At 42.6% G+C, this 13,576-nt stretch overlaps 1 protein-coding gene across 1 annotated transcript; it reads right to left on the reverse strand.

The window, feature by feature from the left end:
- Positions 1 to 6,003: 6,003 nt before the first annotated feature.
- Positions 6,004 to 12,048, reverse strand: nfkbiab (nuclear factor of kappa light polypeptide gene enhancer in B-cells inhibitor, alpha b). Its single transcript, XM_086050029.1, has 6 exons — positions 11,555 to 12,048; positions 9,374 to 9,479; positions 9,050 to 9,260; positions 7,971 to 8,059; positions 7,606 to 7,866; positions 6,004 to 7,523 (listed from the first exon to the last, which is right to left on the reverse strand). The coding sequence occupies exons 1-6, from the start codon at positions 11,803 to 11,805 to the stop codon at positions 7,488 to 7,490; spliced, it is 954 nt and encodes a 317-aa protein (XP_085906155.1). The 5' UTR covers positions 11,806 to 12,048; the 3' UTR covers positions 6,004 to 7,487.
- Between the last annotated feature and the right edge of the window lie 1,528 nt (positions 12,049 to 13,576).

The following is a 13,576-nucleotide window of genomic DNA, read 5'->3' on the forward strand; positions in this document are numbered from 1 at the left end:
ACTGCAAGCAATTTTTTGGGAGTGAGGGGCATGCTCCAGCACCCACCAAAAATGCCACCTTGTGCAGCTGGACATATTGCGTGTAACTGCATCAAAAATGTGGGAAATCATATTGGAGATGTTATTTGCAAACTCCAATTCCAATTACTCTTAAACATAAAACCCTTTAATCTATATTCAACTGAATATGCTACAAGTCATTCAATGTTAAAACTGATGAATGTTATTGGGGGTTTTATGCTTCTCAGATTTTGAATTTGATGCATGCAACATATTAAAAAAAAAAAAAAAAGCTGGTAAAGTTGAAGAATGCTTAAAAAAAAAAAAACATTCTGCAGGTGAACAGGTTATTTGTAAACAGGTGAGTGTTATGATTGGCTGTAAAAGGAGCATCCCCGAAAGGCTCACTTGTTCACAAGCAGGCTGAAGGAAGAAGGTTCACCACTTTGAGAACAATATACACCTTCAGGTGCAAATTCCAACTATAGCATGCAACGCGGAAACCATACATCGACAGCAGCCAGAAACGCCGCCGGATTCTCTGGGCCCAAGCTTAACTGAGATGGACTGACACATAGTGAAAATGTGTACTGTGGTCTGACGAGACCACATTTCAAATTGTGGGTGAAAATCATAGATGTTGTGTCTGTTTTGGGCAAAAGAAGAAAAGGAACATTCGGATTGCCATCAGCGCAAACTTCAAAAGCCAGCATCTGTGATGCCATTTACACCACTGTTGAAATGAGTACACTGTGATGCAGACATGGTCGGGAAATCAACCAAGCATATTTTTTTTCAAGATAAAGTTACCATCAGGCCCACTAGTTGAAACAGGGCATTATGGTTATTATTGTGTTTGTGTAATATGAGTTAAACAGCAAAATCCAACCCTTTTTAGCCATCTCAAGGGGCGGCCATTTTGTCACTTCTGTCGACTGAAAATGACATCACAACTGCTCAGGGCTCAGGTAACAACCAATCACGGCTCAGCTTCAGGAAACAGGTCAGCCATGATTGGTCGTTGCCTGAGCCCTGAGCAGTTGTAATGTCATTTTCAGTCGACAGAAGTGACAACATGGCTGCCCGAACAGATGGCTAAAAACGGGCGGATTAACTCTTATTCCACAAACACAATATTTATCAGAATGCCTTGTTTCAACTGGTGGGCTTGCGTAGAACAAACTCTTGAAAAAAATATGTTTGGGTTGACTTCTACTTTAAGAACAAGCAACTTGATTTCAAGTCACATCTATTCATTCAAATGGCAGAGAGGTGGTGTCATGACAGGCATGATGGTTCAAGCCAGCTCCATAAACGTGGGCGGATCACGATTTCTTCCATTTCCTGTTTGTTGTCCTTAAAATGTAAAGTGTGATCCCCCACTTGCAACCTTTTGAAAGAAGTAGACTTTGTTTATTTTTTCTAATAGAGGGAGGTTTATGTCGTTAGTAACATTACAGTACAGTTAATGAGAACGTATCATTTTGTACTGTCTACAAAAGAGCATAATTGAAACAGATTAGTCATTTGTACCATCTTGAGTAACTGATGTCTTTTTTATATGTATCCGATCCACATGCAGTCATCTGTTGACCTCTCTCAAGCTGACAGCAGGTCTCAGGTGCAGAAGGTGTGCTGAAGCTGCCAACTGGATGTACAATTACAGGCATGAGATCCCTGTTGGCATGGTGTGAAAAACGCTTGGCTGACCTCTCTAAACTCCACATGAAAAATGCTGAGATGAGGCTGCTATGTGGTGCATCTATGATGATTTTTAAAGGTTGGGAATTTTACAACATCATTTCAAATAGTTCCTTGGTGCCGTAACATAATATGCTATGACGTTTCTAATTCACTAAAACAGTGTCACATGTCTAAAAAAATATATATGACACATAATTGTAGAATTGCCAAGAGCTCCAAAATAGGCAAAGCTGTTGTCAGAACTATTTATTGTACTATTTATCGTACTTGCCTGTCGACACACCCCTCCAGACACACCCCGCGTGATGAATTGGGTGTGCAAATGTTTGAATGTGATCTGTGAGACATTACTGTGGCTTTAATTCAAGATGCCATCTTCCTGGAGAAGAAAGTCAAGAAGAAACAGGACCGGACTTATAAACAGACTACAGAGTTATTTGGTCATAACCTATAGCCTGTCCGCGGGTGTGTCCTCTGTTGTTGACCTGGCTGTGTCAGACCATTACTGTGTGTATTTTAACATCGCTGGTTTTCACCATCTGGCAGCCCCGGTGGGAACAGTGAAGAAACGCTACCTACCTTCTGAGGTGGCTGCAAATTTTATCGACATTTTAAAGTGCACTCCTGCCAACATTTTACCTGCACCCTGTGATTTTATTGTTGACAATTTTAACCAGAATCTGAAATCAGCTTAGGACTCAGTAGCTCCACTTTTAATAAAAACGACAAAAACAAAGAGTGTTCCCCCGTGGAGAAATAATTCAATCACAATTTCAAAAAGAAAATGCAGGAGTGCAGAAAGGAGGTGGAGAAAGAGTAAACTTACAGTACACCACGAAATATTATGTGAACAATGAAAATCCTACAACAGAACAGTCAAACAGGCAAGATCTTCCTATTTCTCAAACCTCATTACAGTTAATAAAAACAACCCCAGATTCCTCTTCTCCACCCTTGAACTTTTAACTGATCTTAACAAGTCCCCGCAGAGACCAACAGACGCTCTCTGTGAGGACTTTGCAGACCACTTCAGAAGTAAAATCAATAACATAAGATCCAGTCTTTTAGCCCGCCACATCACAAGTTTCAGTAAACCTGGACAATCGCATTTGCAAGAGGAAACACTGGAAGCTGTTGCCCTGGTTGATGCAAGGACACTTGGTTGAGTTTTCTCCCACGTAAATCCAACAACCTGCCTTTTGGATCCAATTCCCACATATCTTTTTAAGACATTTTATGGATTCTTTGAGGAACAAATTTTAAATATAGTCAATTGCTCTCTCCAGACGGGCGTCTTCCCCGCCGCCTTTAAAATGGCGGCGGTGAAGCCCCTTCTGAAGAAGAGGAACTCTGACCCCAGCGTTTTTAATAATTTCAGACCTGTATCCAACTTACCATTTTTAAGTAAGATTTTAGAAAAGCTGGTGTTTCTCCAGTGAAATCGCATTTTAAACACAAATAATATTAGAGAGAAATATCAATCTGGTTTTAGGATGAACCACAGTACAGAGACTGCTCTTTTAAGGATTTTAAATGATATTAGGTGCACTGCAGATGTGAGAAAGCACACAGTCTTGGTGCTACTGGATCTAAGCGCTGCTTTTGATACAGTAGATCACCAAATTTTATTAAATAGACTTAAAAACCTAGTGGGCATCTCTGGTACTGTTTTTAACTGGTTTTATTCCTATCTCACAGACCGATTTTTTTTGTAAGTATGGATACTTGTTCCTCCAGAACCCATGAAATTAAATGTGGGGTTCCCCAAGGTTCGATTTTAGGCCCCCTACTTTTTAATCTTTACATGCTTCCCCTTGGGGATGTCATCAGGGGACACGGCGTCAGCTTCCACAGCTATGCTGATGACACACAGCTGTATATTACCGTGTCTCCTGATGACACAGGACCCACTGATACCCTTTTAAATTGCATTTTAGATATTAAGTCATGGATGGCAGAGAATTTCCTACAGCTCAATCAGGACAAAACCGAGGTTTTAGTTATCGGCCCTGAAGGTCTGAGAGAGAAACTTTGACCAGGATACTATTACTCCGATATTAGCCAATTTGCATTGGCTCCCAGTGCACTTGAGATGCGATTTCAAGGTTTTGCTACTTGCCTACAAAATATTGCACGGCTTAGCACCTTCCTATCTTGTCGACTTAGTGATACCGTATGTTCCGATCCGAAACCTTCGGTCACAAAATGCCGGCCTTTTAGTGATCCCGAGAGCCAAAAAGAAGTTCGCAGGCTCTAGAGCGTTTTTTATTCATGCACCGATGCTTTGGAACGCCCTACCCGCGGATATTAGAGGCACTACCTCAGTAGAAATGTTTAAAATACGACTTAAGACTTATTTGTACGATTCTGCATTTAGTTGAACTGTTTGTCTTGGCCTCTCTACTGCCGCTTCTATTCTTTTTCTGCCCCCTTTTCCCAGGCTTGGAAATTAGGTGATGACGACCGAATTGGAGGTTGCTGTTTCGATCCAACAGCAACTGACTGCTACAAGATTGGAGGCTGACCACATCCTCGGAGGCGCTGCTATGGAGATTTCTACATTGACCATTGGGCCCCTGCTCACTTCACAGATGTCATCTTCCTGCAGCACTTTGATTTGTTACCTTTCGCATCACTTTAACAAACACTGTATAGTACTATAATGTGTGTTCAATGTTGCCCACTCGGCATCCATTGCAGCCTGATCATCCTGGAAGGGGGATTCCCCCATCTGTGGTCCCTTCTCAAGGTTTATCACTTTTCCCCAGATGTTTTTTTTTTAGTTTTCCCTTGCGCTCCTGGGGGTTAAGATCAGGGGATGTCGTGTATATGATCTGGTGCATATGTGAAGCCCTTTGAGACTTTCCTGTGATCAAGGGCTATATAAATAAATTTTGACTCGACTTGACAAAACTACAAGATTTTAAACCCTCAGAATGTGTGAAGAACCTGGGCGTCATCTTTGACTCTGAGCTCAGTTTTATTCCTCAAATTAAAAATGTAACTTATATAGGTTTCTATCACCTTAAGAATACCGCCAGAGTCCGCCCATTTCTCTCTCAGGCTAACACGGAAGTGCTGATGCATGCTTTTTTTTCCTGTCGTTTAGATTACTGTAATGCCCTGCTCTCTGGCCTCCCCAAAAAGAGTATTTCACCATTACAACTACTGCAGAATTCAGCTGCTCGGGTGCTGACGAGATCCAGAGGGTGGGTGGACATTACACTAGTTTTAAAATTGCTGCATTGGCTACCCGTGTGCTTCAGGATTGATTTTAAGGTACTTTTATTAGTTGATAAATGTCTTAATGGTCTTGGGCCATTTTATTTGTCTGATTTGCTTTTACCATACCAACCCTCGCGAATCCTGAGGTCCTCTGGCGCCGGCCTTTTAATTATTCCAAGGGTGAGGACCAAAACGCATGGCGAGGCGGCTTTCAGCCATTTTGGTCCTCAACTTTGGAATAGCCTGCCAGAGGACGTCAGGTCCGCAGAGACTGTTGATATTTTTAAGAGGAAGCCCAAGACCTACCTTTTTAGTTTGGCTTTTAAATAATTTAAGTAATTTATCTTTTTCTTTTTATTGGGGATTATTTTTACTTGATCATATTTTATCATACTGATTTTAGTTCTTGGATTATATTACTGTTTTGTCTTTTAGTTTTGTTGTCTTCTGTTGTTGTTAGCTTTTAGCTCCAGTGTTTCCTCATGGGGGGGCTCCGCGTTGGGGGGGGGCTGCCCTTCCCGCGGGGGGGCGTCATCGCAGGGCTTCCTTAAATCCAGGTGACTGGGGGCCTCCACACGGTCTCCCCGGCTAATCTGAGCCGGGGGTCTCTGTGATGGCGGCACTCCCCGTGGCCCGTGGGCTGTCATTCCCCTCAGCGTGAATGAGCCCCCCTTGGGTAGCCTTTCCTCATATGGTTTCTCTGTGCCTTGTCATGTCTTTTTTAAGACACTTTATCAGGTTGTGTGCTTTGTATGTGTGTGTGTGTGTATGTGCTGATATACTGGCGGATATATATCTTTGGGTTTGTTGGGAGGGAGGGTGTGTTTGCGGGTCTTCCTTTTATGTTGTGTTTTGGACATTTTTATTGGACAGCACTTTGAGTTGCATTTTTTTTGTATGAAAAGTGCTATATAAATACATTTGATTGACAGAGGTGCTTTGGAACACATTAGCATGTAGCTCATTCAAAATGACAAAAATAGTTCCCTCAAGGCTAATCTTGGGAGAAGTGGAGAAATAATGACACAACCCGCCCGAGGATCAGTGGAAGAAGACGGGTGGATGAAGAAATGGATGGATGAACTGCATATTTTATTCATTGTCATGGAAAATGGAATACAGTTGGGTTTTTTTTATCGTGACTCATTGACCCCTCAAAATGTACACTTTGACACTAAATTTGTCCGTTTCGTGATTACAAAGCAAAGATGTGGGCCTCTCAAGTATGGTCAGCAGCCATTTTGAAAACATTTGCACATTTTGTAATCTTGTGTTTTAGGATAAAACTTTTTTATGTGGTCCTAAAGGGCTACACCAGGTGCCGGTGGGCACCATTTTGGTGACTCACTTCAGTATGTCGAAATTTGTATTATAGTTCTCTTTGTTGTATGCAAACCATTCTCTCAGGTAAGACCAGTGAAAATGATATTTAAATGGATTTAAATGTTCCTGGATGTTCAGTGTTCCAAAACATTGCATGCACAATGCAGCCAATGCATCTTTGTTTTCATATTTCAGAATTCATAACACCAGCAAGACAGATCTTTGTGTGAGGAAAAATGGTAATGAAAGTGTTAAAACTGGCATTGATGAAAATATAAGCATAAATATTTTTTCTTAAATAAAAATAAGAGTTGAAATATAAGGAGATGAAGAGCAGAGTACGACTTAACGATGCAGTGCAGTACAGATTGATTGCCATCAAGTGCGAAATCCCATCCCTTTGTTGACGTGAAGCTCTTGAAACCCCCCGCTTTTATCTTGACTGAAAGATCCTGTTGGGCAGAGATTCCCTTCTTTGGCGCACGGGAGGACGGAATGTGATGAACGGCTGAGTGTTCTTGGGAATTTCCTGTTGGCCCTCACGCCCCAAAGCTTCCTGTTTGACGCAGGCTCATTCTGCACACAAAATTCCCCAAGCTTCTTGTCCATGTGCGGCAAGTTCCTCATTGCCAGTCGGCCTTCCTCGCGTGACATATCAATAATGAAGCATAGAAACTCACCTGTCGTTATGCAAGTCAACAAAACCACTGACAGAATGTCATTTCCCATATGACTGCTGCCTCGATCCGTGTCCCGTTGCTTCAATACCGAATTGTTTATTTTGATTTCAATACTTTATTCTGCGGAGCCACAAACAAACAGTTTTCACTGTTAAATATGAGTGTTTTAATTTAAATGGAGTGTCGCTGTCCAACATTTACAACCTGTCCTACTGTACACAGACTCCATAGAAAATACATCTTTGTATACACAGCATTTACAATATCATACAAGAGAGCTGCTCGTGTGGATGGATGCTTTTGTGAATGGTTGGCAGCCGTGAAAAGCAAGGCGCGTGCTCGCATGGCGCGTTCCCGCAGTGCTGCTGCCAGTCTGTTTGAGAAGCTCCTACAGCTGCCGGTTAGATTCTCTCGCTCTCTTTGCTGTCCACGCTTTGCGTCACAAGACCTCCGTCACGTCTGCGCGGCTTGGGCCACACCATGAGGCGGGCGCCAGGCAAAGACAAAGCCTTTTTTCTTAACTTCATCTTCAAGGTCACATTTGGTCTCCTCCCGCTAGTGGCCGTTCCACTGGATGTCATCATAGCCCAGCTGGAAAACACAACAGTGTTAAGGCGCGGAGCTTGGTCGACATAACTGTGACGCGAAGTCGACGCTTTGAGCGGGCGCGCACCTCCTCGTCCGACTCGCCGTCCTCCTCCTCCTCGCTGTCATCCGATTCGCTGTCTGGCAGCTCCCTCAATTCGGGGCGGGTCAACGCAAACAGCTCCTTTCTGATGTCGTCGTCGGCGCGGCCGTAGGTGAGGTGGAAGGGGGTGTGGCCTCCGAATGTCTGGACATTGGGGTCAGCTCCCTTTTTCAGCAACAGTTTGACCAACGACAGATTCTGCTGATCGACGGCCAGGTGCAGCCCGCTGCGGCCGTTGCGCTGCTCCTAGAGGACGGGAGGAAAACAGCGGCGATGCGTTTAGAATTTGAATTCATAAGAGTGTTTTGAATACAGCTGAAACAAGCACGTTACACGGGTCGGCTGGATACCTTTGAGTTCACATCAGCTCCCAGATCCACAAGATTCTCCACCAGTGAGAGGAAACCGTGAACCGAGGCCAAGTGGAGGCAGTTCTGACCTGTTGAAGACATCAGAAAAGCAGCTTAACATCCGACACCACGACAGACGCTTCGACAGGGCAGCGAGTCAAGCGGAGGCGTCCAAATGACGCAAGTCTAAGATGCCTGAAGCTTGTTTAAGAAAGCTATGTGCAAACATCAGAGCAACATCAAATCAACTTACATTCAGTTTACTAAATATTGGAGACTATCATAGCCTTAGTGTGTAGACCTTTCATTAGGACCATTTGTTTTCATCATACAGTGCTAACTTGACCTACGAGTTATATTTGTTCTCATAACTCAAATTGTGACACACAACACAATGTGAAGTGAATAAATACAATCGATCAAACCATGCTTGATAACTTATTTAAATTGGGGCACTTGAAAATCAAGAGACCACACTGTAGATAAAGGAAATCGAGTCCAACGGCCACCCCTCATTCTCCAGCATACTAAAAACCAAGGTTATTAAGGGAAACGAAAATGAACAAAATAACTCAACCTAAAATTGAAAAAAAAAAAAAGAAGTTTTGTTAACGGAATAAAACTAAAATGCAAAAAAAATTTTTTTAAAATAAACTGAAACTACATCTTACGTTTAAACTAACTATAATCAAAAAAGAAATGTTCATTTTTCTCTTTGTCAATTAATAAGTTTTGGGATATTATTTTCAGTTTCCTTGTACAGAAAAAGGAAGGTCAAACAGTTGCTTGAGAATTATAGTTTACTTTATTACACAATACTTAATGACGCTTTAAAAAAAAAAACTTTTTTAAAAAAACAAACTCCATATATTTACAATAAAAACTAAAATTTAGCATTTTCAAGAATAAAAAAAGGAAAACTAACAAAACTGCTCTCAAAACTAAAACTATCCATCCATCCATCTTCTAACTAAAAAAAAAACAAAGAAAGTCAAAACGAAATAAGTATAATGAAGAATCCATAACTATCGGAAAACCTTGCAAAAAACACAAAAAAAGCTGCTTTTCTAAAAGCTTACCTTGGTAGTTGCACGCCTCCATCATCGTTTGGAGATGCTCCGGACGACAAAACTGTGTGAGGACGCTGAAGCACAGCAGATTGCCGTGGCGACAGGCAATGTGGACGGGCATGTCCCCGCTGTCGTCCACCAGCGTGGGGTCGCAGCCGTCGGCCAGGAGGCGCTGGCACACGTCTGACTGGTTTGTTATGACTGCTAAATGGAGCGGCGTCTAGAGTGGGAGGCAGAGAGAGAGAGAGAGAGAGAGAGAGAGAGAGATGCATGTCTATTCGATGGCTCTGTGGGGGAGGGCTTCATCAGCTCAACGAACTTTAGCTCACGCACCTGTCGCTGGTCATTTTGGACATCGAGGAAGTCTGTGTTCTTGGAGAGCTCGATCATTGTTTTGATGTAGTCCTTTGCCTCGTGAATAATGGCCAAGTGCAATAGCCTGGAGATAGACAAGGACAAGCCGTTACAATGTGCGCAGCTAAACCTGTTTAAAAGAAAAACACCTCCATGTAAGAAAAGATAAAGAAATCAAATAAAGTACAGGTCAACATAGTTAAAGTATGCTGAAATTAGCCTTAGCTTTATCAAGTAACTTTTTTTTTTTTTTTTTTACTACATTTGAGAATTTGGACTCCTGTGTTAAACAGTAGCCGTCACTCTCATTAAAAATATCATCGATGCCATGGAGGCATCTTTGGAAGTACAATGCAGTGCACTCAATTAACCCATTAAGGTCCTTCGAAGTGTTTCCAGATGAAGACAATGAGCAGAATAGCTCTTGTGTTACCACAAATTCAAGTTAAATGACTTGTTTCCCTCAGGGGGTACAAAGGTAACTACTGTAGTTTTCTTTTTGTTACTGTTCAACAGGCTACCATGTTCGCAACTTCGATCTAAAAGTAGTGACTCTCAGCGGCACACCGTGTCATGATTTTCCAAGTTCACTTAATTGGTCCGAAAAGTATTAGCTATCAACAGAGATGGGCATTTTGCCCTTTTTAGCTGGTCCGTCCTCGACCTGGGTACCCTTACGTCCTCTTCCCGCCGTCCTTATTCATAAAAATAATCGTACTCCGACCCCATCCGTCCTCATTTATTTTGCAATAAAATATTATTGAATAATAAAATATTATTGCAAAATAACGCAAGGTTATTTTAGGAGGAAACGAAAGACTTCCACTTCCAGCTCGTTTAAGCGTACATAGGCGCCGGCAGAGATTTTTACGGCCTAAAGATGTCCCATACGAGGACATACTTTGCATGCATATTGATAAGGTTAGTTAACAAAACAAAATAGCTGTCCACCTTTTTCCTACGCCCAATACATACATTTTTCCCAGATTACACACACAAAACAGGCCAGGCGTGTTTCCGTCAGTCAATGAAATGGCATAATCCATGGTATTACCTGTGTTGAACCACTAGAGGGCAGACTATGCCTGTGCAATGTTACTGCAGGGAAGGCACATGAAAAGTGTTGTGCAGGCATTTAATTAAGGCGGCTCCATAGTATCGCAGAAGAGAACAGTGGTCTTGCTTTTTAAAAGAACCCAACACAACCCATAAGTCAATATTTGATCCGGTCAGGGACGAATAGAGGGACAGACGAAAACAGAGCTCCGCCCTTGCTTAGTCCGTCATTTTTAAAAGCCTTCTCGTCCTCCGTCCGTCCGTACACAAAATGGGCGTCCTTTCGCTTTGTGGTGTGCCATGAGATTATTCTTATAATTATGTGCCAAACTGGGAAACACTGGAGTAATACGTACATTGTTAATCATTAGCGGTATCATGGAATATAATGCGACACTATGATATAAGTTTATTATATATAATCTTTAAACTTATTACATCTAAAATACATAACTGTATATAAAAGTACGTCTGCAGTTATTTCATAAACCCCTTGGCCCCCACCTAAATGTTACGTTATTCACCTGCGTGCTCAGTGAGGCGTTCAAGGAACAGTTGCAATGAGAACTCTCCATCGCAGCTACGGCTTTGAATAAAAGCGGCCCTCGTGTGTTTCAAGCTGCATGATTTCAGATTCTTTTCGACCACTTCCCACTTCTAGCTTTGACGGGAGGGAGCGCGCGCCCGTTGGGATTGTTCGGCGGCGCGCTTGGGACTTTCCCAGTCTGACCCGCGGCCATGGTAGATTCCTGTTGATAATGGCCTTTTGTTTACGTGCAATCCCAGTTTCAGGCCGCTGCTAAACTGCTGATTAGAGACCAAAAGACTTCCAGTGTGGTGCACAAGTAGCATCACCTTACTTAAAGGGAAAGTGAGAGAGAGAGAGAGAGAGAAAGAGAGAGAGAGAGAGAAAGAGAGAGAGAAAAATCGGGCTCCGGTTTAATTCTGTCATGCATTTTAATGGAAAATTCGGAAGAAAACGCTCCCCACAGGAAGGGGGTCGAATTACCTCGCAGACAGGCCCGGTCGGCCGATTTGGCGAGCTAAACTTGTTCAAGCGAGTGGACCGTACATCCCGCAAGGTCCATTTGTGGTGCAACTTACGTGTCTCCGTCCTCGGTGACTTGTGTTTTCCATTCTTGTATCTCGGCGGCTGCACAAGCTGGAAGTTGCTTGTTTTGCGACGGCTGGCACTCGAGCTGCAGGCGCCATATCTCGTCTGCTACCGCCTGGTAGTCCTCCTCTTTCAGAGAGTCGACGCCGCTATCCAGACGCTCGTCTGTCGACGGCTTCCCTTCTTTAGACTCCCGGTTGTAATCCATTTGGTTGGTTACGGTGGTCCTGTGAAGGGCCATGGTTGGGCCTGCTTGTTTTTAGCTAGGATGTGCGCTCGGATTGTACGCGTCCACTATGTGCGTGCGTGTGTGTTTGTGTGGCTGGACGGCAGCGGGCGGAGCTAAAGCCACTAGGTGGGGGATTTCCAGCAAACTGTCACTTAAAATAACGCTTGCGACGAGTGGGGATTTCTAGTGTGACTCGTGCACGCCGTGCCATGGTACATTTGCATATCATATTTGCAGTTTCAACAAAGGCAGCAATTTCAACTTTTAGATCGCTACCTGCAGTGCATGCATCGATTATCACGTGACACGGAAACGAAATTGTGCACTTTCCGGACAGTCTTAAATGTTTCATGTTAAAAAGCTTAACTTTGCTTAATGTCTGATTAGTCTTCACCAAAATGTATGTGCACATCTCTACCTATGAAAATATTAGTACGATCGCCCAAATACGTTTAGGCTATACGTGGAGCAGTGGTTTAAAACCAAGTAAAACATTTAAATCCTTTTTTGGGGGTGGGGGCGCATCAGTTTTTCAGGTGGCGTATTTAATTAATTGTGTTAAACGGAGCTACTTTACACTTTTATTAAACATTTTAGACTGTCCGCTTTCGCAGAAGGTAGCAAAAGTAGTACATGAATATTTAGTGAGGTCATGCACCAACATTTTGACTTTGATACTATCCCTGCATATAGTGGTGACCAGTCCAGCGTGTCAAGTGTCAGCTGGGATAGGCTCCAGCTGACCCTTGACCCTAAAGCGGAGCTGATGACTGCAATGGCATTCAAGTTTTGTGATTTGCTTGCTATGGAAATAATAAAATAAACAAATGAAAAGAATGCTCCCTGGTAATAAATCCTACATCACCATCATCATGTTCGGTTCAACAGTTTTAGAACATAGAGTATTAAAGCAACCCAAACATGTTTTTTTTTCAAGGATATGTTCCCACTAGTTGAAACAAGGCATTCTGATCAATATTGCGTTTGTAGAATAAGAGTTAATCCACCCGTTTTTAGCCATCTCTGGGGGTGGCCATTTTGTCACTTCTGTCGACTGAAAATGACATCACAACTTCTCAGGGCTCAGGTAACGACCAATCACGGCTGACCTGTTTTCTGAAGCTGAGCCATGATTGGTTGTTACCTGAGCCCTAAGCAGTTGTGATGTCATTTTCAGTCGACAGAAATGACAAAATGGCCACCCCCAGAAATAGCTAAAAACAGGTGGTTTTAGCTGCTTAACTCATTTTCCACAAACGCAATATTAATCAGAATGCCGTGTTTCAACTAGTGGGCCTGCTGGGAACATATTCTTGAGAAAAAAATAGGTTTGGGTTGATTTCTTCTTTAAATATCTGCAAAAGATATAATTTATACATCGCTGTATAATCCCAGAAGTACTTCTAATGAACAAGTCTTACATAATTCATCGCGTTTATTAGTAGACGACTCAACAGGTTCTCATCAAGGCTGTGTGACTTAACCACTTTTGAGCTACAGTGCCGTATGTTTTAAAACAAGTAGTGTTCTGAAAGTGGGAAACCCCAGACTTGCGCTTTACGTCCTTTCAGTGTGACCAGTTTGACGAGAAGTCATGCAAGTGTTAATGAGTGTACAGTATTTGCATTTTGGCGGTAGAATACTCACATATGCACTTGCTTTGTTTTGTACGCTTGGAAAGTAGATACAAGACCTCAGTATGGCACCATGAATAGAGGGGAGGAATGCAGTCAGCTGAATGTTTCACTGTCATGAAAAAGAATTGTCACACTTAAGAGCTCAG

The sequence above is a fragment of the Filicampus tigris genome, chromosome 13, assembly GCF_054856515.1.
Source record: "Filicampus tigris isolate MCC_2025a chromosome 13, RoL_Ftig_1.0, whole genome shotgun sequence".
Classification (NCBI taxonomy): domain Eukaryota; kingdom Metazoa; phylum Chordata; class Actinopteri; order Syngnathiformes; family Syngnathidae; genus Filicampus; species Filicampus tigris.

Coding starts and splice junctions, on each gene's coding strand:
- nfkbiab (XM_086050029.1), bottom strand. CDS start 11,805: ATGGCCCTTCACAGGACCACCGTAACCAACCAAATGGATTACAACCGG. Junction 9,261..9,373: donor TCCAAAATGACCAGCGACAG/GTGCGTGAGCTA, acceptor CTCCCACTCTAG/ACGCCGCTCCATTTAGCAGT. Junction 7,524..7,605: donor ACGGCGAGTCGGACGAGGAG/GTGCGCGCCCGC, acceptor TGTGTTTTCCAG/CTGGGCTATGATGACATCCA.